The sequence below is a fragment of the Populus trichocarpa genome, chromosome 3, assembly GCF_000002775.5.
Source record: "Populus trichocarpa isolate Nisqually-1 chromosome 3, P.trichocarpa_v4.1, whole genome shotgun sequence".
Taxonomy (NCBI): domain Eukaryota; kingdom Viridiplantae; phylum Streptophyta; class Magnoliopsida; order Malpighiales; family Salicaceae; genus Populus; species Populus trichocarpa.
This window is the reverse complement of record NC_037287.2, coordinates 1,874,337-1,897,348: the sequence shown is the minus strand read 5'-3', so window position 1 is coordinate 1,897,348 and position 23,012 is coordinate 1,874,337. Positions and strand designations below refer to the sequence as shown.

At 34.5% G+C, this 23,012-nt stretch overlaps 3 protein-coding genes, 1 long non-coding RNA gene and 1 other non-coding gene across 17 annotated transcripts in view; 1 reads left to right on the top strand and 4 right to left on the bottom strand.

Annotated features, from left to right (window-relative positions):
- The window catches only part of LOC18110600 (uncharacterized), an 83,054-nt gene that overhangs the window by 1,540 nt on the left and 58,502 nt on the right, over positions 1-23,012 (top strand). The window contains exons 1-7 of one of the 5 annotated variants that reach the window (XR_008058782.1): positions 9,675-9,924; positions 10,044-10,113; positions 13,289-13,975; positions 17,639-18,531; positions 18,658-18,793; positions 18,917-18,986; positions 21,654-21,766. The exons of 1 other annotated variant lie outside the window; for it this stretch is intronic. This is a non-coding gene — a long non-coding RNA (uncharacterized LOC18110600). 3 more of the 5 variants (XR_008058779.1, XR_008058780.1, XR_008058781.1) reach the window with 3 other exon arrangements.
- LOC112326924 (pentatricopeptide repeat-containing protein At2g22410, mitochondrial-like) overlaps positions 1-23,012 on the bottom strand; it is a 74,356-nt gene that overhangs the window by 1,954 nt on the left and 49,390 nt on the right. For 2 of the 9 annotated variants that reach the window (XR_008058774.1, XR_008058776.1), the window contains one exon: positions 9,006-9,043. The exons of 1 other annotated variant lie outside the window; for it this stretch is intronic. Coding sequence is in view for 2 of the 8 variants with exons in the window: in XM_052451436.1 (XP_052307396.1) it covers positions 17,613-17,921 (309 nt within the window). In the remaining 6 variants the exon portion in view is untranslated. Of the gene's footprint in view, positions 1-9,005; positions 9,264-17,440; positions 18,139-23,012 lie in introns of those variants that run through there. 6 more of the 9 variants (XR_008058770.1, XR_008058773.1, XR_008058768.1 and 3 more) reach the window with 3 other exon arrangements.
- Positions 307-929, bottom strand: LOC112326846 (uncharacterized). The gene has a single exon (XR_008058777.1). It is a non-coding gene; the product is annotated as an uncharacterized LOC112326846 (transcript).
- Positions 11,561-12,176, bottom strand: LOC7480761 (uncharacterized). The gene has a single exon (XM_002303118.4). It carries the CDS (start codon positions 12,103-12,105, stop codon positions 11,746-11,748), a length of 360 nt encoding a protein of 119 aa, XP_002303154.4. The 5' UTR covers positions 12,106-12,176; the 3' UTR covers positions 11,561-11,745.
- Positions 20,400-21,025, bottom strand: LOC18096619 (uncharacterized). The gene has a single exon (XM_024596930.2). It carries the CDS (start codon positions 20,788-20,790, stop codon positions 20,431-20,433), a length of 360 nt encoding a protein of 119 aa, XP_024452698.1. The 5' UTR covers positions 20,791-21,025; the 3' UTR covers positions 20,400-20,430.

The window sequence follows — 23,012 nt, the reverse complement described above, 5'->3', positions numbered from 1 at the left end:
CACTCAATTTCAACCTGATTTTACTCATTTTTGATTTTTTCAAACGATTCAGCATGTAAAGTATATTTTGACTTGTAAAATCATACAATTTTACGAGTCAAAACATGATTTTAACAACCATGGTTGACACCGTAGGATTTGAAACAATGATGTTTGTTTCTTAGCATCACCAATGATTTAAACCAACAAAATTGAAAAACCTGGAAATGTAAAACTTGAAGGAAAAAAAAAAAAAAAAACTCTTGGAAACGGAATTTGAGATCAGTACATATATACTGTATAACTCATACTATTAGAGACAGAATCTGATCACATATAATTAATTAAATCCATTATTGCTGAGAATTACATGCACGTAATACATATTCAAGAAACTAAGAACAGCAACATATTTGTTTAATTTACACACACAAAAACACCAAACTTAGGAAATTGATTCTTCTATATATATCTGGATCTGGCCGAACATCCACGCTCCATGCAAATAATAGCTAGTTATCTCTTGTCACTTCACCCCAATCCTCCTCACCAAACAGCTTAATTCTCCTCTTAGCTTCAATCATGAACTGTGACCCCAGGTTCTGGTCATCCTCACGATGAAGAACAACCATGTCACCAACTCTCAGTCCATAATCATCAACAAATTTAAGCCAGCCCATAGAAAGCACTGGCTTGTCATAAACTCCATTTCTCTTCAGGCAACGAATAACCCGAAGCTCACCACAGTCCACAGCTATCTTTAACATACAAATCAACAGAATTATTTCCAGCAAAATCTAAATGCTCTAAGCAATGAGTTGGGAACGAGAACCGAACATGGACATCAGTATCTCTCAACACTTTGCTGAAGATCTGCATTTTTTTCTCAAGGGTCGTGAAAAAAGAGAGAAATGGTTATGTTTAAGCTATCTGCTGGATTGATATGGTTTCTTGCAAGCAGCTTGTTAATTTATACTAGCTAGCTACTGTATTCACGGTAGAAAGACATCGAGCGAGAGATTTCGGAAATCTTGTTCATTTGATCGATTTCGCATGGCGTTAGTTAAATCTTGATGGATTATTTGTAGATAGAACAAGAGAAGCGCAGGCTTATGACTACGCTTTTTCAAAGACTAAATTAATGAGTCGGGAGGTACGCTCGTATTGCCTCTCGTGCACCTCGTTCGTTCTAACTTGCGAAAACCAAACACTTGCTGAAGATCTTGCATGCTTGTCTAAGTGTTTAGTGAGCTAGAGCATTTTGGGCAACATGGGCAATGGCCGAGGACCCCATTTTATAAAAAAACTACAAGAATAAATAAGGTTTGTTATCAGTTAATTGTATTTTACCTAGCCCATCCTTCCCATTATTTTTGGCACTTGTGATTTTAGAAAATATTGTTCCTTGATATTGCAGGCATGTGCTCTAAGTCCACCCAAAGTTTGATCAATAAGGTCCACAGAGAGGGAGAGCTACATCCTGCATTTTCTTGAGATTTCTGCGAGGTTTTTGTTCGAATAAGCAACAAGGTGCACGATATTGTTGAAGGGCAAGTCCTTCCATGCCTGTCCAAAATTTGAAGTCATTTCCAATTCTGGGTCCACAATATATTTTTTATAATATAATAATGCTAGAATTACGCTCGATCTCTGCAGCATGCATCGACTAATCGCGTTTGGATTTCGAGTTCGACTGATTTCTGTGTTGTGTGCATGTAGCCCAAAGAATAAATCCAGAGGCTTTGAAAAAATTTGCCACACGGGATCATGTCTGTACGATCGACAGAGAGCGTCAGCACCGTGGGCGTGCAACGACGTTTCTACTCGGAGGCTATGTGATTTCTTTTTCACGAAGGGTTCCTATTAACTAATATTCTAAACTGTGCGGGGGATTTACTGTTTTTCCATACACAAAACACTGTGGATTATAACAATAATTCACAGTGATTCTTCTCCTTTTTTTTTTTTTACTTTTCCTTTTCTTTTTTTTTTTCGTTTTTTTTTTCAAATTTTTTTGTTCAACTTTCTTATTTTTTCTTTTTTTTTCATTTATTTTTTTTAAAAATTATTTTTGTTGATTTTAGCTTTTAAATATTGACATGGTTAAAATTTTTGCTTTGTAATTTTTTTCTTTAAAATACTGTGGATTGTTGTGATGTTTTTCCACTTAGTTTTTCTATTTTATTTCTTTATTTTTCAAAATTATATTTGTCAATTTTTTTTAATATTGAGCTGATTGAGAATTTGGTTTTGTAAATTTTTTCTTGAGATTTCTGCGAGGTTTTTGTTCGAATAAGCAACAAGGTGCACGATATTGTTGAAGGGCAAATCCTTCCATGCCTGTGTATAATTTGAAGTCATTTTCATTTCAAGCTCCACGAATTACGCTCGATCTCCTCAGCATGCAGCGAGTAATCGCGTTTGGATTTCGAGTTCGAATGATTTGAAATGCTCGGAAGCCCAAAGAATAAATGGTGTCTGTGCCATCGACCGAGACCATCAACACTATGGGCGTGCAATGACGTTTTACTCCGAGGATAGATAGTTTAGACACCAAAAAAAAAAAAAACATACTTATCTTGTAATCCGAAATATGTTTGTTCGTTTTATATTTATATTTCAACTTTCTATTTTACAAACAATAATCAGTGCACTAATTAGACGGACAATTACTATCCAATCACAATTAGTTTTACAATTTACACGGCTGAATCTTGAAACACCAACCCAGTTATTGGCCGTCTTAAGCTTCAAACGCAACTGCTGAAACCTTCTAACTCACTCTTGACTTCCATCTGGAAGTGCTTCACCGTTAATGCTATGATCATCCTCTTAAATATTTTATTTTGTTATTTTTTTTATAGTTATCTCCCAACATGGCAGGTGTCACGGGGTAATTTTTCGCTCCGCGAAGAAACCCATGCGGTAGCCTAGTCCCTCGCTAGACTCAGCCTTCCCTCGCCAATCCCACTCGTGTTTGCCTAGTAACTAAGCAAGCGGAATACACAAGTAAGAATAAGAATCAAAGTGCACAACAAGCTTTATAGGAACTCTTTCCCAACCTTTATTGATCTCGTTAACAAAGGAAACTATACACAATTCCTTATGTGTGCTATGCACAAAGATTGCATGTTACACCAAGCTACCTCTAACTAGTGCTCTACATGTTCTTGCATGCCCCTACATGCTGAACATTCCCAACGCATGCTGCTGCATGCCCATACATGCCGCCCCCCTCAACCAAAAGCTACAACAAGTATTTATAGACAAGCATTTACAAGGCACACCCCCCATTCCTACTTTTAAGGAAGTAGTGGGACACTATCTCACCCATGTTCACCCATGAACATAGTGGCCCCATTATCTACCAAGTAGTGAGAAGTTTTCCCCCCCCATGATCTTTAGTGGGTTGAGAGCAACCCCTGGTCAGCCCCTATGATCCCATGATCTTGGATATCCATAACTGCCACTACCCACGTTCTGCATGCCCACCTGGCAGCCCCTGCTGCCAGCTCTTGCTGCGTCATCCGTTGAGTCACTCACATGCCTTGGACAGTCCTTCGTCCAAGTTTCAGATCGTGCCAAGTCGAGCCAACGACTTGCACAAGCTGCTGCGCGCTGCCGAATTCGCATCTGCGTGCAGGCTGCCAATGTCTTCGCTGCCGAATTCCTCGACAGCCCCAGTTCTCGTCAGCCTATCCCCCTGACGAGTTTTCCTGCGTGGCCTGGACAGTCCATCGTCCAACCCATGTTCGTCAACAATCTGCGCTGCCGATTTTCCTTTGACGAACCTACAGCTGCACAAATCTGCGCTGCCGATTTCTGCCCCTGTTGGCATGGCTGCTAGCACCCTCAGGCCCTGTTTTGGACAGCCTGCCGAAGTGTGCATCCCATGCACATTTGACACTGTTACAACAGGTATTTAATGATATTTTTTTTTAATTTATCCTTTGACATTTAGTTATTAAGCCCTTAACTCATTATTTTTCTTTTTTTTATTGAGTTATCTCGATCTCATATTTCGGGTAATAGATTAGTCAAGTTAACCATGATTGCCTCATGTTTTTTCCCCTTTATTTTTTTTTATGAAATTGATTTTTTTAACAATTTCATACATTGTTGTTAAATTATTGGTCATTGAGCTAAGTGATTTTTTCACTTTTTTTATTATTATTTTGGGTTATCCCGAGTACAGGTTAATCAAGTTAACCCGGGTTAGCTTGCATTTTCTTACACGATGTCTTTTTATTTAACTACAGTCTTTTTCGCTAGGTTCTTTTTTTGGAAGTCTAATTTTTTTCATCCTAATCTCATGCCGCGAGTGGCGGGTCAGTCGAGGTAACCCGAGTTGACTTGGTGTTCCCCAATTTTTTTATGACTTTGTTTTTATTTTTTATTTTTATCATTTTGCATTAAATTATTTGCACTGAGCTTTGTTATTTTTTTTTCTTCTCTTTCTATTTCGTTATTTCAAGAGTGGGTTGATCAAGTTAACTAGGGTCATCTTGCATTTTTGTTCACAATGTTTTTTTATTTAACTTAGACCTTTTTTGCCTGGCCCTTTTTAGGAAGTCTGATTTTTTTTTCCATCAATATCTCATGTCGTGTGTGATGGGTTAGTCAAGTTAACCTAGATTGACTAGGATTTTTTCCCTTGAATTTTTTTATGCTTTTTTTTTCAATTTTATCATTTTACATTAAATTATTTGCCCTTGAGCTTTTTTATTTTTTCACTTTTCTTAGTGTTTGGTTATTCCGATAGCAGGTTGGTAAGTTAACTATGATTGACTCAAGTTTTTTTTGACATTTTATCATCAAACTTTGGTTTTTTTTTACTAGGTTGTCATAACCCAATTTTTGAATAAAAAAAATAAATGGATAAAAATATATTTGAGAATGGGGTTAAAACAACACAAATTCGAAGTTCAAGGATGAAATTATCAGATTTGAGAGTAAATTGATCAGAAATTAAAGAATTAATAAGTTTAAAAATTTAATTAAAATTTGGATTAGTTTAATTAAATGAAATCAGAAGAATTAATAAGTTTGTGGACTTAATTAAACTTTGATTTAATTAATTAAATAAATTCAGGGATTTAATTGAAATTAACCCAAGGGCACAATTAGAAATCAATTATTACTGATTAGGATCCCAATTGTTAAGTTTAAACTGTTTAGGGACCAAAGTGAAAAACAGATGCCCAAGGACACAACGACGCCGTTTTGGAAGCATTGTTCATTGTCTCCTTCGTGTCGCGCGGAGGAAGCCGGTTTAACAGTGAAATTCAGCAGATCATGGCCAGGGGAAGATTCAGCAGATCACAGCCACTATGCCCACGATGCCATTCCTGAAGCCACGATCTCTCGCCTCCACGATGCCCGCCATTTCTGGAGGCCGGGACACAAGACCTTCTCTGGCTTTATAAAAGCCAGAGAAAGGCCTCAGCAAGGGAGGGGGGGGGGGGGGAAGAAAAGGGGCAGGAGAGAACGGAGGAAGAAAACTGGGAGGACGAACTTGGGCAAACGAAGAACGAAACAGAGGAGAAAGGGATCAGTCAAAACAAATTCACAGAAAGCCGTGAGCATAAAGAGAGGAGACGACGAGCAGGGGCGGGCTTACAGCGAGAGAGAGACCAAAAACGGAGAGAATTCGGGGGGGAAGGAAACAGAGGAATAAATTCAGACAGAATCACAAGGAAAGCAAAAGGAAAAACGCAAGCAGAAAACACATAGACTAACATCAACTTCACCGTCGTCTTCATCGCCTCCAGCAGATCAGGTAAGCAATCTTTCTCCTCCCGCTTGGCTACATTCTCCACATAATTAGCACATTGCACTGTTCAAGTGAATTTTAATTCACTTGAACAGTGAGCAACACGCGTGAATTAGCTCACGCGTGTTGCTTTGCCCAGCCGGGCTGGCTGGGTCTAGCCCAGCCCATATGGGCTGAGCTGGGCCCAGCCTTAAATAAAAAAAATAAAAAATAAAAAATAATAAAACATATGTGTATGCATGAATAAAAATAACATAAATTTATTTTATTTATTTATTCACTGACGCTAGAGTCAGGAATAAAAATATTAATCTAAATTTATTTTATAGCTACGTAATATTTACTAACGCCAGAGTTAGAAGTATCCGTAGTTGAATATTCACTAATGCCAGAGTCAGGAATATTATAAGCAAATTATAATAGTATAATCTAATAAATATTTAGCAATTTAAGGCAAAACCAGCAATGAGGTCTGCCACAGGCAGGACGTTTAAGGGGTAATAATATCTTTCCTTTTACGTAACTAGTCCCGAACCATAGAATCTCTATATCAATTGACCAGTTAGGGTTCCTAGTAACCTTAATACTAGGTGGTGACTCCTTAAACAATATCGTTCCCCAACAAAGAATAGGATGCCAGAAATCCATTCTTTCCATGAAATATAAAATTTTAAGGCCGCTGCGATGTCCGGTGCGACATAGGTCATCCTTTTGAAATTCTTTTTTTCATCCCAAAGTCATATCATGGGTTGTTGGTTTGTCAAGTTACCCGAGCTGACTCGGGTTTTCTTTTTCAGCATTGTATTTTTTGAAGCTTTTTTTTTTGTTTTTATCTTTGACATTAGGTTATTAGGCCTTGAACTTTCTATTTTTTTTTTTTTACTGATTCTTTCAGTCTCATATCTCAGGCTGTGTTTTAGTTAATTTAACCTGGTTGTCTCAGATTATCATCGCTTGAATATTCTTTTTTAGTGTTTGTAACAGTTTGGTCCGACCCTCGGTGTGGCACGGGCCACATTCTTTCCAATGAACAACACTTAAAATAGTAGCGTTCAAGGAGAGGAACAATGATTTCCCTTCATTAGTTTTTGTTGATAGACTAGATCGTTGACCTGCTTTACGCCTCAGGTCAGATCAATTTTTTTTAGCAAACAAAAGAAACATCCAGACATTGCTAATATTTTTCAAGTAAATATTTTTTAAAACCGCGTGGAGGTTGAGCCGATGTAACCTGATCGACCTGACGGATATAAGTAACCCAAGACAACCTGTAAAAACATTGTTTGATTAACAAAAATTCAAGACAACATCTTTTTTTTAAAAAATAATATTAGAATGACAACATATTGAATCGATTCGGGCTAACACATGTTAATCTGTCAAATCGACGACCTAGATTATAAGACCATGATAACCCTATAAAAATTAAATCAAAACAAATTACAAAGCTCAATTCCCAATCAACTCATTGTTGAAGAATGTAAATGAAAACAATTAATTAAAAAATAACAAAAAATTATCTAGGTTAACCTGCCAAACCTGTAATTCGGGTCATCATATCAAGATAACCTCATGAAAAGTAGACAAAAAAATTACTTGATTTAACCCGGATTAATATGTCGAACCTGCGACGAAGGTCATGATATTGTGATAACCCTATTAAAAGAAAATCAAAATAAATTATGATGCTTAATTTTTAATAAACTCATTATTAAAGGTTGAAAATGAAAAAAAAAATCAATTTAAAAATAGAACACAGTGAAACAACTTGAGTCTACCTAGGTTAACCCGCAAAACACGTGACTCGAGCATAAGACTAGATAACCTCATAGAAAGCAAAACAAAATAAATCATGAAGCCTAATTCACAATCAAACCAATGCCGAATCATGAAATATAAAAAATGCCAATCAAAAAGTTAAAAAAAAAAAACTCAAGTCAGCAGGGTTAACTCGCCAAACCCGCGACTCGAGTCATGAGGCAAAGAGAACCTCATAAAAAACAAACCAAAATAAATTATGAAGTTTAATTCCCAGTCAACTTGATGTTGAATGATTAAATTGAAAAAAAAAGGGTCAATTAAAAAGAGAGAAAACAAACTCGAGGTAACCCGCCAAACCTGCAACACGGGTTATAAGTCCGAGCTAACCACGTATAAAGCAAATCACAATAAATTATGAATCCTAATCTCCAATAAACTAAGTATTGAAGTATGAAATTAGAAAAAAAAAATTCAGGATAATCTCATAGAAAGTAAATAAAAAAAAGACCTGAGTCAACCTGAATTAATCTGTCAAACTCGCGACCAAGGTCATGAGACTGTGATAACTCTGTTAAAAGCAAATAAAAAAATTATGAAACCTAATTTTCAATAATGTCATTGTTAAAGGTTGAAAATAAAGAAAATTAAATTTAAAAATAGGATACAACAAAACAAGAAGAGTTTATCCGGCTTAACCCACGAAACACGTGACCCGAGCATAAGACCAAGATAACCCCATAGAAAGCAAACCAAAATAATTCATGAGGCCTAATTCATAATCAACTAAATGTTGAAGGATGGAATAGAAAAAATTCCAATATAAAAAGTTAATAAAAACTCGAATTAATTAGGTTAACCCGCCAAACCTGCGACTCAAGTAATGAGACCGAGATAATCTTATATCAAGCAAACCAAAATAAATCATGAAACCTAATTTCCAATCAACCTAATGTTGAATGATGAAATTGAAAAAAAATTATCAATTAAAAAAGAAAAATAAAACTAGAGTCAACCCGCTAAACCTGTGACACGGGTTACAAGATCGAGCTAACCACGTATAAAGCAAACCACAATAAATTATAAAACCTAATTTTCAATAAACAAAATATTAAAGTATAAAATTAGAAAAAAATATAGATTTAGAAAACAAAAAACAAAAAAATACTATTGAAATGAATAGTATTTTACAAGGTAGTGCACAATAAAAGCACCACCTCTTTTAGTTTATACTGGATATAACAAAAAAAATTATATATAGACTTTTTCAATACTTTTTGGTATTTAAAAAAATTTCAAGTGAAAATAAAAAAAATTATACATACATATAATAGAAAAGAACTGTAAGTCTTAATAAGTGAAAAAAAACAATAAACGGTCAATGGTATCTAAGATCCCTCTTGCAGAATCCAAGCAGCCACATTTCACATTCATGGTGATTTCCATTTCTAGTCTTACATATTCGTGAAAACTCTTCCCTGATCTCAAACCCCACTTCTGCGAGCAAGCTGAACGAGCGGCTATCATAGTGACCTCTTCGGGCTCTACATTGCCCTCCACTGACATCGAGTCAAAAAGCTTCGAAGTCTCATCCCAACAGTTACGCTTAGAATAACCATCAGTCATAGACAGAAAGTCCATCTCTAGCAGGAATTCCATCAAACAAGTGTCAAGCAAAACCCAAACAACCACGCAGCAGATCATAAAAACGAGCCAACCCATCTTGAAACAACATAGCATAAACAAAACCCATCTTTCGAATACCACAATGAATTGATTTCCCTCCTAAAACTCTCAAAAACTGCTCGCACGCTTTGAGCGCAAGAACAAAGCTCCTACAGTGCATTTCAGCGCCATTCTGAAGCATTTGGCAGAAAAACAAGAAGCCACTATGGCCCATTTTGGCTTCAGAGTAGCCTCTAATCATGGTATTCCAAATATAAGTACTGGGGTTTTGTATCTGCGAAAACAGAAGACGAGCATGATTTATAGCTGCAGTGTGAGAGAGGGCAAAAGGCCAAGGCAAGACAAAGCTTGGGGGTAGATTGGCCAGACTATAAAGGAGAAGGACTTATTTGTACTTGTTCCAAGATTGTGAGTCAAAATAATACCGCTTCTTTTCCTTCAAACGCAATCTCGTCCTACGTTCCAGGTAGTTCCCCATTCTTTTTACCTAATCTCTTAATATATATGAACGGCATCTTTGCTTAAGCCCCTTCAATTATTGCTTTCGAATATTCTCATGGTATTTGCTCTTTGTTTTTGAGGATCCAATTAGGAAGCAAATCATGGAGACTTGGCTGTTGACCTCAACACTCTCGTCTGCATTGACCGCAGCATTGACCTCTTCAATATCTTGGATGTGAACCAGAATTGGAATATTGGGTGTTCTTGTTTTTGATACATGTAAAGAGGTAGGCTAAGCATCTCTTTCAAGATCTCTCTAGCTGCTGCAGCGATGCCAAATCGCTTTCTTTCTTCAAGTTCCTTAGCAGGAGTATTGTATGCCAACCAACTTTGCGTTTTGCTACAGGTTTGGGGCAATTTTGATGCCTTCTGTGAATCCCTCCATCTGGGCTTATCAAAAGAGGAGGAGGAACGAAGTAAGTTTCTCTTCTCAGTTATGTATGATATGGTTTGAGTGCTTCTGTATTGAATTACTCTCAATATCCCTGTTACGTTCTGTGAATTTTAAAGGACTAGACATGTTTCAATTCAATACTGAGCTAGTTTCCTGATGCTTCAAACTTCTTTACAAAAGAAAAATAAAGAAAAGAAAACTGTCCTCTGATGTGAATGAGTAAGCAAACTTCACATAAACTAGGAAGGAAAGGGGAAGTTGGAATCTTGAGTTCACAGGCTAATGGTGGAGTCCATGTTACAATTGCTCTGTTTAAACAAATCCGTTCCAGTTAGTGTTCTGTTTTTTCATGTTTTAGTTTCATAGCGTTTTCACATATCGTTCCAAACTGTTTATAATTTAAAATATTAATTTAAAGCACATAATTTATACAACTAATAAAAATATAATTTAATTAAAAATATTATATAGCTCAATTTTTAATAAACTTATTATTAAATAAAAAGTTGAAAAATAATCAAATCTAAAAAAAAAGAAAGATAAAAGGATAAACTTTCAAAACAAAATTATAAATGCAATTGACAGTTTTGCAAGCCTTTCTAAACTTTTAACATGAGGTATCATAATATGTTAGGAGATTTCTTATAAAATTTTAGCATAATCTAATAATTAGATTGGAAAATATAATTTTATAAATGATATGTTGTTACGATAGGATTATATCTCAATATTGACACCATAGTATTTGAATCCATCGATCTTTGTTTCTTAGCATCACCAATGAGTTAGTTCCCATGATTTCAAAAACTATATATATGGAGTCTCTATGGTTTTAAATCAATGGAAATCTTCATTTTCAGACACTTGAAAAGCGCACAAAATAGCAAAAAATAAAAATAAAAATTAACTTTTTAAATGCATGATAAATAAAATAAATCAAAACAAATTATGCAGTTTAAGTTTTAATAAACCTATTGTTAAATGATAAAATTGAAAAAAACATAAAAAAATAACTTTTAGAAACAAAATTCAGAAAATGTTGCAAGGCATTTCTAAATTTTTAACTTGAAATATCACAATATATCTGGAGACTCATATAATTTCAGCCTGATTCAATAGTTGGATCAACCTGATTCAATAGTTGGATCGAGAAATATAATTGATATGGTAAAACTAGACAATATTTTTTTAAGCAAGATAAAATCCATTCTAGTTTTTTTTATTTTTTAAACTGAAATGAAATATATAACTCATTCCAAATAAAATAGAAAGAGTTGACAACATAGGATTTGAAACAACGATCTTTGTTTCTTAGCATCACCAATGAATTTCCCATGATTTAAACCAACAAAATTGAAAAACCTGGAAATGTAAAAACTTGAAGGAAAAAAAAAAAAAAAAACTCTTGGAAACGGAATTTGAGATCAGTACATATATACTGTATAACTCATACTATTAGAGACAGAATCTGATCACATATAATTAATTAAATCCATTATTGCTGAGAATTACATGCACGTAATACATATTCAAGAAACTAAGAACAGCAACATATTTGTTTAATTTACACACACAAAAACACCAAACTTAGGAAATTGATTCTTATATATATATCTGGATCTGGCCGAACATCCACGCTCCATGCAAATAATAGCTAGTTATCTCTTGTCACTTCACCCCAATCCTCCTCACCAAACAGCTTAATTCTCCTCTTAGCTTCAATCATGAACTGTGACCCCAGGTTCTGGTCATCCTCACGATGAAGAACAACCTTGTCACCAACTCTCAGTCCATAATCATCAACAAATTTAAGCCAGCCCATAGAAAGCACTGGCTTGTCATAAACTCCATTTCTCTTCAGGCAACGAATAACCCGAAGCTCACCACAGCTATCTTTAACATACAAATCAACAGAATTATTTCCAGCAAAATCTAAATGCTCTAAGCAATGAGTTGGGAACGAGAACCGAACATGGACATCAGTATCTCTCAACACTTTGCTGAAGATCTGCATTTTTTTCTCAAGGGTCGTGAAAAAAGAGAGAAATGGTTATGTTTAAGCTATCTGCTGGATTGATATGGTTTCTTGCAAGCAGCTTGTTAATTTATACTAGCTAGCTAGTGTATTCACGGTAGAAAGACATCGAGCGAGAGATTTCGGAAATCTTGTTCATTTGATCGATTTCGCATGGCGTTATTTAAATCTTGATGGATTATTTGTAGATAGAACAAGAGAAACGCAGGCTTATGACTACGCTTTTTCAAAGACTAAATGAGCCAGGAGGTACGCTCGTATTGCCTCTCGTGCACCTCGTTCGTTCTAACTTGCGAAAACCAAACACTTGCTGAAGATCTTGCATGCTTGTCTAAGTGTTTAGTGAGCTAGAGCATTTTGGGCAACATGGGCAATGGCCAAGGACCCCATTTAATAAAAAAACTACAAGAATATATAAATAAGGTTTGTTATCAGTTAATTGTATTTTACCTAGCCCATCCTTCCCATTATTTTTGGCACTTGTGATTTTAGAAAATGTTGTTTCTTGAAATTGACCATTTTATTTTAATAATATTTTATTTATTGAAAAGGATAAAAAAAAATGATGATAAAAAAATAATAATGATGAAAAAAAAAACAAGTAAAATAAAATAAATGAAGAATGAATTAAAATTTGATTTAAGGACAATGATTGGAAGTTTTGGGGTTTAATTAAACTTTGGAATTAATTTAATTAAGCTTGGAATTAATTTAATTAATCCAATTAAGGGTTTAATTGGAGAATTGTTAAGTTTTGAGACTTAATTGAGCTTGGAATTAATTTAATTAATTCAATCAAGGGTTCAATTGGATAATTGATAAGTTTTGAGACTTAATTAAGCTTGGAATTAATTTAATTAATCAATCAAGGGCTTAATTAGAGAATTGATAAGTTTTAGACTTAATTAGACTTAGATTTAATTAAATTAATCAGGGACTTAATTGAAGAAATAGCAAAGTTTGGGGTTAATTGGGGGCACGATGGCAACAGATTAAAGTCCAAGGACTAACTTGTAAAAGGCACCGAAATGCAGGGGAAATTACAGTTCAAACCAGGGGCTTAATTACAACAGTTTCGAAACTTCACGGGTCAAGACGAAAATATCCACCTCATATCCCAAAACGGCGTCGTTTGAAGGAGCGCTGTTCATCTTATTCGCAGGAGCCGTTGCTGGAGTAAAGGGTGGAAGCCGTTTCAAAGTGCTTGGCATTCTCTTGCTATAAAGCCAGAGAAGATGAGAGAGCGCAAGGGGCAAGGAGAAAGCGACGAACGGGAGAAAAAGAAAAAACTGGGGCAGAACCGAGGATAGGAAGAAGAAAACAGAGGAAGAAGAAACTAAAAAAAAAGAAAAGAGAGAAACCAGAGGGAGCTCACGTTCAACCTGCAGAACGTCATGCTTTTATTACCATCTCCTTTGTCCTGAGCGGGGGCAAAAACCGAGGGGATTAGTGAAGAGATAAAAAGGGCAGACTTCGGTTCCCCTGTTTCTGCTCAAAGAAACAGAGGCCGTCCTCCAGCTTTATAAAAGCCAGAGAAGGCCACGGAGGAAAAGGGGGGCCACTGCCCTCTATAGGGCAAACAGACGCAAACAAAAGGAGACGAAAACGAAGAACACAAAGGGAACACATGAGGACGAAGACGCAAACAGGGCACAAACTGGGGAGAAGCAACCGGAGAAAAAGCCAGCGCACCCAGATTCGCCCTGGTCTTCAGAACCCAGAACACGAAGGGAACACAGGAGGACGAAGCCGCAAACAGAGGAACACCAAGAAAAAAAGAGGAGGAGAAAATAGCATCAGCCGGCCAGTCCTCCATCCCCGTCATACTCATCTTCAAGTGCAGCGCCATGTAAGTTGCTCTTTCCCTCCTTGCATTTTAATTCACGCGTGCTTTATGCACCCAACCGGTCACTGGCTTGGGCCAGTGACCGGCTGGGCTGGGCCAGGCCGAGCCCAGCCCTCAAAAAATAGAAAAAACAAAAAAAAACGAAAAAATAAAAAAGTAGAAAAAATAAAAAATAAATAAAAAATGTATATGCATGAATAAAAATAATATAAATTTATTAGTTTATTCACTGACGCCAGAGTCAGGAATAAAAATACCGGTCTAAATTTATATTATTTTTATTCGTTGTATTTTATTTTATTTAGCTAGAAAACTAAAAATATGTGCATGCTTAAAAATAAATTTATTTTTATTTATTTATTCACTAGCGCTAGAGAAGGGAATAAAAAATATTGATCTAATTTATTTTACAGCTACGTAATATTTACCAACGCCATAGTTGGAATTATCCGTAGTTGAATATTCACTAGTGTCAGAGTCAGGAATATTCGAATAAACCATCAGAGCATAAACCAATAAAAATTTAGCACTTTAAGAAAAAACCAGTAATGCAGTCTGCCTCAGGCAGAACGTTTAAGGGGTGATAATATCTTCCCTTTTACGTAACCAATCCCGTACCATAGAATCTCTATTGACCAGTTAGGGTTCCTAGTGACCATAATACTAGGTGGCGACTCTTTAAACAAGACCTTTTTCCCCTAAAAGAACTAGATGCTAGAAATCTATTCTTTATTTTTTCCATAATTTGAGAACCATTTTTAGGGCCGCCGCGATGTCGGGTGTGACATTTATCACTAATTTGTCAAAATAAGTTTTTTGACGGGGGTTTACATATCTTCTCATTTTTTTTATTTTTTTATCCATCTCGTCACGGGTTTCGCCAACGTTACGAGTTTTAAACTAAAAATCATAACCCTCATTTTGATTTCAATAATACCTTTAAATTTATCTATGGAGATTATCTCTCTTACATGACACATTTATTATCTTTCCTACTATTTATTCATTTCTTTCATACCAAATCTCCATTACTCATCAAAACCTCATTACTTTGATCCTATGTTTTATTTTATTTTATTTTATTTTTGTTTATGGGGGTTTACACAAAGATTCCTATAGAAAGCATATAAAAATAGAAAAGAGCCTAATCACTAATAATATTTAGATGAACTTTCTAAACCTGGGCTAATGTCTTAAACTTGAAACCTATGGCTAAATCACAAACTTTCTAATCCTACACCCGGGCAATATAAATAAGCTTAATTCCTAACTAATTTAATATTGAATGATATAACTAGACAAAAAAATCAATTTAGAAAACTAGTTAAAGAAAATTCAACAAAGAAAGACAAATAAAAAGACCTGAGATAAATTGAGTTATTTTAAAAATCAATGAAAATATCAATAGAAAGAAAATAAATAAAAATAACATACCCCGGTCTCCAATTGAGTAAATGTTGAGGATGAAACTGAAACATTAAGAAGCATTAATTAAGAAGCATAGCTTACTATTTATAGAAAAATTTAAAAAACCCTATAAATTAGAAGACATTTCAATTTGCCCCTTGAATAATATCTATATTTTAATTCAGGATAATTTTACATATTAACTTAATCGAGTCCTTTCTTGATTTTTCTAGGTCTAGAAATATAATATTTGTATTAATTGTATTCTAGCCCTTAATTTCTAAAATATATTTTAATCAAGTTATACCTAATTAAATTATCCTAGTTTAATTTATGACTAGTGGTTCTTAATGTGTGTGACCCATTAAGTTCCTAATATGTTGGCCCAAATATAAATTATAATTCTAATTAAATAAATTAAACAATTTAATTTATTATCAATTAAACAATTGATTAATTTATATTTAAAGATCAGGTGCATTGTCTAACAACGTGTCATGATTCCCTAAATATTAGAGAAGTCATTAGTGGTTTGACTTAACCTTTGAGTGACTAGTTTTTCAGTGTAATTAATATCCTTTCATCAATAATGTTCTGATTTAACATTAAAGCATGAAGTATGTCTGCCATATAAAATCATGTTTGTTCTCTATATAATAGTCATTGATCATTGGAATAAGATTTAAAACTCTTTTCAAATCTTATTCCATCTTGGCCAAGGATTTCTCAGTCAATACTATTTGAGAACATATGAAATATTTTCTCTAATTCACATAGGGTAATGAATCCTCCCTTGATCACTCAAATACTTTCATATAGTTCAATGTATACTCAATGTCTACCCTTTTATTACCTCGATTAAGATAACATGTAACGAATCAAAGCAGAACATTATTTATTTAAGATAACTTAGTGATATTAAGTTTAAAGATCACTTACACAACCATCATGTGAGCCTTTCCATAGACATTGGTGATATTTCCATATGAAATTCTCACGCGGGTCAGTTTAGTGTACATGTCTTATAACAGCTGCTTCATTTCATAAAAGAAAGAATATAATATGTATCAGTCTCAATTGCTCTAATAAATGTCTAGTATTTAAGAGAGCATCAACTAGGAACATTTTAGGAACAATGCTTTGATATAATAGGAATCTCATAATTATACTACACTACAACATTTAACAGTTTTATCAACGGAATTTTTCCATCGGCGTGAGATTACCTTTCCGTTGGTGAAAATTTTACCGATTAATTCGCCGATGGAATACGTCCGTCGAAATAATGTTCATCGGTAATTCCATCATCTGTCGTTAATTCTGTCGGTAAAAAAAAAACCAGATGGTTTTACAGACGAAAGATGCGCGTAAAAAAAATACCCGCTTCATTCTGTCGGTATTTCCCCCGGGAAAATTGTTATATAATAAAAAAATACCATATACAATTCTGTCGGTGATTATTTAAAAATATTTTAAAAAAAAAATCTATTTAACAAAACTAGAAAATAATTAAATTAATATAATTTAACACTCCATAATACTCGGAATTGAGTTGCTTGGAAAAAAAAAGAAGAAAATCAACTAAAAATAAAACAACAACAACATTGACCTCATATGAAAAAAAAAATCCTACAAAAACATTCATACAATTATTAAGAACATAAAAATTTATAAAAAAACAAATATAATGAAAAAAAGTAAAAAAAAAGAAGAACAAAGAAAAATCTTATCTTAGTGTAGTTGTGAGTGAAGCTGAGAAGAGAAAAAAAACATATTCATAAAGTATATAAATTAAAAAAAAATTGTACATGTTTTAACTCTTTTTTCAGAATCACTAGGGATTTGTTTGATGAGTTTGCTTCATTTTTATCGGGTACTTAAGCATTGGCCTTTACAATTACAAGTTTATGTGCTTGGAATTCGAGCATTCATTTCATTGAAATGAATGGAACTATGTTGGGTGTTCTTGTTTTTGATACATCATGAGGTGCAGCAAATCGCTTTCTTTCTTCTAGTTCCTTAGCAGGAGTTTTGTATAGCAACCAACTTTCTTCTTCGCGCTTTTCAAAGCAGCAATAATAGGCTTAATAGACTATAAGATATCACAACAAAGTATATAGATGACTTTGCACTGAAATTTTCCATTTGACAAATGATTTCATTCCTGCAAGGAAAGCTGAATAGTCTTCAGCATACACCCATCACACTCAATCCATTGCATAATCATAACTAACTAGCTTCCTTTGGGTGGTTTCCCAGCAATCATGGCACTCCAGGAAACCACATTCCTCTCCGGCATCTCATTAAACGACATCCTTGCCAGCTCTAGCTCACCGCTTTTAGCATACCCATTAACCATGCTCGTCCAAGAGAACACATCTCTAACTCCCATGGTATCAAAGATCCCTCTTGCAGAATCCAAGCAGCCACATTTCACATTCATGGTCACTTGCATTTCTAGTTTTACATATTCGTGAAAACTCTTCCCTGATCTCAAACCCCCCTTCTGCGAGCAAGCTGAACGAGCGGCTATCATAGTGACCTCTTCTGGCTCTACATTACCCTCCACTGACATCGAGTAAAAAAGCTTCCAGGTCTCATCCCAACAGTTACGCTTAGAATACCCATCAGTCATAGACAGAAAATCCATCTCTAGCAGGAATTCCATCAAACAAGTGTCAAGCAAAACCCAAACAACCACGCAGATCATAAAAACGAGCCAACCCATCTTGAAACAACATAGCATAAACAAAACCCATCTTTCGAATACCACAATGAACTGATTTCCCTCCTAAAACTCTCAAAAACTGCGCTTTGAGCGCAAGAACAAAGCTCCTACAGTGCATTTCAGCGCCATTTTGAAGCATTTGGCAGAAAAACAAGAAGCCGCTATGGCCCATTTTGGCTTCAGAGTAGCCTCTAATCATGGTATTCCAAATATAAGTACTGGGGTTTTGTTTCTGCGAAAACAGAAGACGAGCATGATTTATATCTGCAGTGTGAGAGAGGGCAAAAGGCCAAGGCAAGACAAAGCTTGGGGGTAGATTGGCCAGACTATAAAGGAGAAGGACTTATTTGTACTTGTTCCAAGATTGTGAGTCAAAATAATACCGCTTCTTTTCCTTCAAACGCAATCTCGTCCTACGTTCCAGGTAGTTCCCCATTCTTTTTACCTAATCTCTTAATATATATGAACGGCATCTTTGCTTAAGCCCCTTCAATTATTGCTTTCGAATATTCTCATGGTATTTGCTCTTTGTTTTTGAGGATCCAATTAGGAAGCAAATCATGGAGACTTGGCTGTTGACCTCAACACTCTCGTCTGCATTGACCGAAGCATTGACCTCTTCAATATCTTGGATGTGAACCAGGCTTGGAATATTGGGTGTTCTTGTTTTTGATACATTTAAAGAGGTAAGCTAAGCATCTCCTTTAAGATCTCTCTAGCTGCTGCAGCGATGCCAAATCGCTTTCTTTCTTCAAGTTCCTAAGCAGGAGTTTTGTATAGCAACCAACTTTCTTTGCGTTGTGCTCCAGGTTTGGGCCAATTTTGATGCCTTTTGTGAATCTTTCCATCTGGGCTTATCAAACCAGGGGGAGGAAAGAAGTAAGTTTCTCTTCTCAATTATGTATGATATGGTTTCAGTGCTTCTTCATTGAATTACTCTCACTATTCCCATTACATTCTGTGAATTTTAAAGGACTAGACATGTTTCAATTCAATACTGAGCTAGTTTCTTGATGGTTGCTTGCTTGCTTCAAACTTCTTTACAAAAAAAAAAAAAAAAAAAACTTCCTCTTGAGACATCACAAAACCAATCAAACTTCACATAAACTAGGAAGGAAAGGGGAAGTTGGAATCTTGAGTTCACAGGCTAATGGTGGAGTCCATGTTACAATTGCTTTGTTTAAATTAACAAATCCGTTTAGATTAGCGTTCTGTTTTTTCAATTGAAAAAGTTTGAATATATTGTTTGTAGGGTTGTGCTATTTATATGTATAATTCAAAATATTAATTTAATGAAAATGATTTCATCTTAAATTCAAAGTAACTTAAATTTAAATTAAGCAATTCAAATTTTAAATACTAGTAAAAAAGAGTAGAAGTTAAACCGGTATGACTCAATCAATTTGATGAGTCCAAAAACAACTTGAACAATTAGTAAAAATATAGTTTATATTGAAAAAAAATAACATATATTTTTAAAAAATATTGAAACGACAACATATTGAATCAACTCTGGTTAACTTTATAAATCCATGATCTAGGTTATGAGATCATAATAACCCTAAATAAAATAAATCAAAACAAATTATAAAATTTAATTCTCAATAAACCTATTGTTAAATAATGAAATTGAAAAAAAATATCAATATAAAAAAACACACAAAAAAATGATGTTTTAAAATAAAATTAAGAAAATATCATCGACAATCATGCAAGGTCTTTGTAAACCTTGATTGTCTTAAATTTTTAACCTGAGATATAACAATATATCATGAGACTTCTAGTAAAATTTCAACTTGATCCAATATTTAGATTGACAAATATGATTAATGCCGTAAAGTTAAACAATATTTTTTAAAAGAATCAAAAACAAAATTATTTGTCTAGAACGGAACAGGAAAGTAGTCCCAGCCAAAATTTGGTTGGAGTTTATGGAATGAACTGAGATTATAAGTAAGAAGAAATCTGTTCTGCTTTATTATATTTTTTAAACTGAAACGAGATATACCGACTATTCTAGACTTAACGGAGCAAATTAGACAGTCTTGGTGAGTGGTTGTCATGAAAATTGCCAGAAATAAACGTAATTTGTGATCAGCACATGTATAGTATATAACTCAAACTATTAGAGACGGAATCTGATCACATATAATTCAATACATATTCAAGAAACGAAGAACAACAACATATTTATTGTGTTGTTTTCAAACACATACATATCATTCTTCTATATATATATATATATATATATATATATATATATATATATATATATATATATATCTGGATATGGCTGAACATGCAAGCTCCATGCAAATAAAAGCTAGTTAGCTCTTGTCACATCACCCCAAGCCTCCTCACCAAACAGCATGATACTCCTTTTAGCTTCAATCCTGAACTGTGACCCCAGGTTATGGTCATCCTCACGATGAAGAACAACCTTGTCACCAACTCTCAGTCCATAATAAGCAACAAATTTACGCCAGCCCTTAGAAAGCACTGGCTTGTCATAATCTCCATCTCTCTTCAGGCAACGAATAACTCGAAGCTCACCATAGCTATCTTTAACATGCAAATCAACAAGATTATTTCCAGCAAAATCTAGATGCTGCAAGCAATGAGTTGGGAACGATAACCGAAAACGAACATCAGTATCTGTCAACTCTTTGCTGAAGATCTGCATTTTTTTCTCCAGGGTCGTGAAAATAGAGAGAAATGGTTGCGTTTAAGCTATCTGCTGGATTGATAGTTTCTTGCAGTGAGCTTGTGATTTATAATAAATCACAACTAGCTAGCTACTGTATTCACGGTAGAAAGACATCGAGCGAGAGATTTCGGAAATCTTGTTCATTTGATCGATTTCGCATGGCGTTATTTAAATCTTGATGGATTATTTGTAAATAGAACAAGAGAAACGCAGGCTTATGACTACGCTTTTTCAAAGACTAAATGAGTCGGGAGGTACGCTCGTATTGCCTCTCGAGCACCTCGTTCGTTCTAACTTGCGAAAACCAAACACTTGCTGAAGATCTTGCATGCTTGTCTAAGTGTTTAGTGAGCTAGAGCATTTTGGGCAACATGGGCAATGACCCAGGACCCCATTTAATAAAAAAAACTACAAGAATAAATAAGGACAAGGTTTATTTTTCAATTATATTTTATGAAATGAAAATTATTCTTTTTATTACTAGACATACATGAATAATAATAAATTAAAATATATTTCTTAAAAATTATATTTTAAAAGGTTTCATTTATAATTTTATCTAGGATATTCCTATTCATTTTAAGTCTGGGTCATGAACTTGGGATAATGTCCCCTCTTAAGAGACGAGGCTTTCACTCCTCACTTCAATTATCTAGGATCAGTATAATATTGAGCATTAACAAAAATAAATAAATTAATTACATGTTTATGGAGTTATTTTTACAGTGTGTAACTTAAATATGAAAATACATTGCATAAGATTTGTTACCAGTTAATTGTATTTTACCATTATTATTGGCTCTTGTGATTTTAGATAAAGCTGGTTCTTGATCTTGCAGGCATGTGCTCTAAGTCCGCCCAAAGTTTCATCAATAAGGTCCGCAGAGAGGGAGAGCTACATCCTGCATTTTCTTGAGATTTCTGCGAGGTTTTTGTTCGAATAAGCAACAAGGTGCACGATGTTGTTGAAGGGCAAATCCTTCCATGCCTGTCCAAAATTTGAAGTCATTTTCAATTCTGGGTCCACACTATATTTTTTATAATATAATCTCTAGAATTACGCTCGATCTCTGCAGCATGCATCGAGTAATCGCTTTTGGATTTCGAGTTCCACTGATTTGAAATGCTCGGTGTCTGTGTTTGAAAAATTTGCCACACCGGATCACGTCTGTACCATCGACCGAGACCGTCAGCGCTGTGGGCAATGACGTTTCTACTCGGACGAGGCTATACGATTTCTTTTTGACAGGCAGCGGTTTCTTATCCTTGTTCTTTATTAATTTTTCCCAAAGGTTTCCTATTAAGATAGTTTAGACACCAAAAAAATTAAAAAACATACTTATCTTGTAATCCGAAACATGTTTGTTCGTTTTATATTTATATTTGTACTTTCTATTTTAAAACAATAATCAGTGCATTAATTAGTTGGACAATTACTATCCAATCACAATTAGTTTCACAATTTACACGGCTGAATCTTGAAACACCAGCCCAGTTATTGGCCATCTTAAGCTTCAAACGCAACTACTGAAACTTTCTAGCTTCCTCTTGACTTCCATCTTGAAGTGCTTCACCGTTAATGCCATGATCATCCTCTTGAATATTTTATTTTGCTATTTTTTTTTTTATATAGTTGTCTCCCAACATGCTATTAATTTATCTTTTAACATTTAGTTATTAAACCCTTAACTTCATTGTTTCACTCTTTTTTTTTTATTAAGTTATCTCAATCTCATATTTCGGGTAATAGGTTAGTCAAGTTAACCATAATTGCCTCATGTTTTTTCCCCTTTATTTTCACTACCAGAAATTCGCTAACTACCAACGGATTTATCGACGGACTATTTTCCATCGGTATTTTGTATTTATCTCACTAATTAACCCGAAACATGTTTGTTCTTTTATATTTATATTTATATTTGTACTTTCTATTTTAAAACAATAATCAGTGCATTAATTAGACGGACAATTACTATCCAATCACAATTAGTTTCACAATTTACACGGCTGAATCTTGAAACACCAGCCCAGTTATTGGCCATCTTAAGCTTCAAACGCAACTGCTGAAACTTTCTAGCTTCCTCTTGACTTCCATCTTGAAGTGCTTCACCGTTAATGCCATGATCATCCTCTTGAATATTTTATTTTGCTATTTTTTTTTTATAGTTGTCTCCCAACATGCTATTAATTTATCTTTT

Bases quoted from the DNA above. Each gene is read 5' to 3' on its own strand.
- LOC18096619 (XM_024596930.2), bottom strand. From the start codon at position 20,790: ATGCAGATCTTCAGCAAAGAGTTGACAGATACTGATGTTCGTTTTCGG.
- LOC7480761 (XM_002303118.4), bottom strand. From the start codon at position 12,105: ATGCAGATCTTCAGCAAAGTGTTGAGAGATACTGATGTCCATGTTCGG.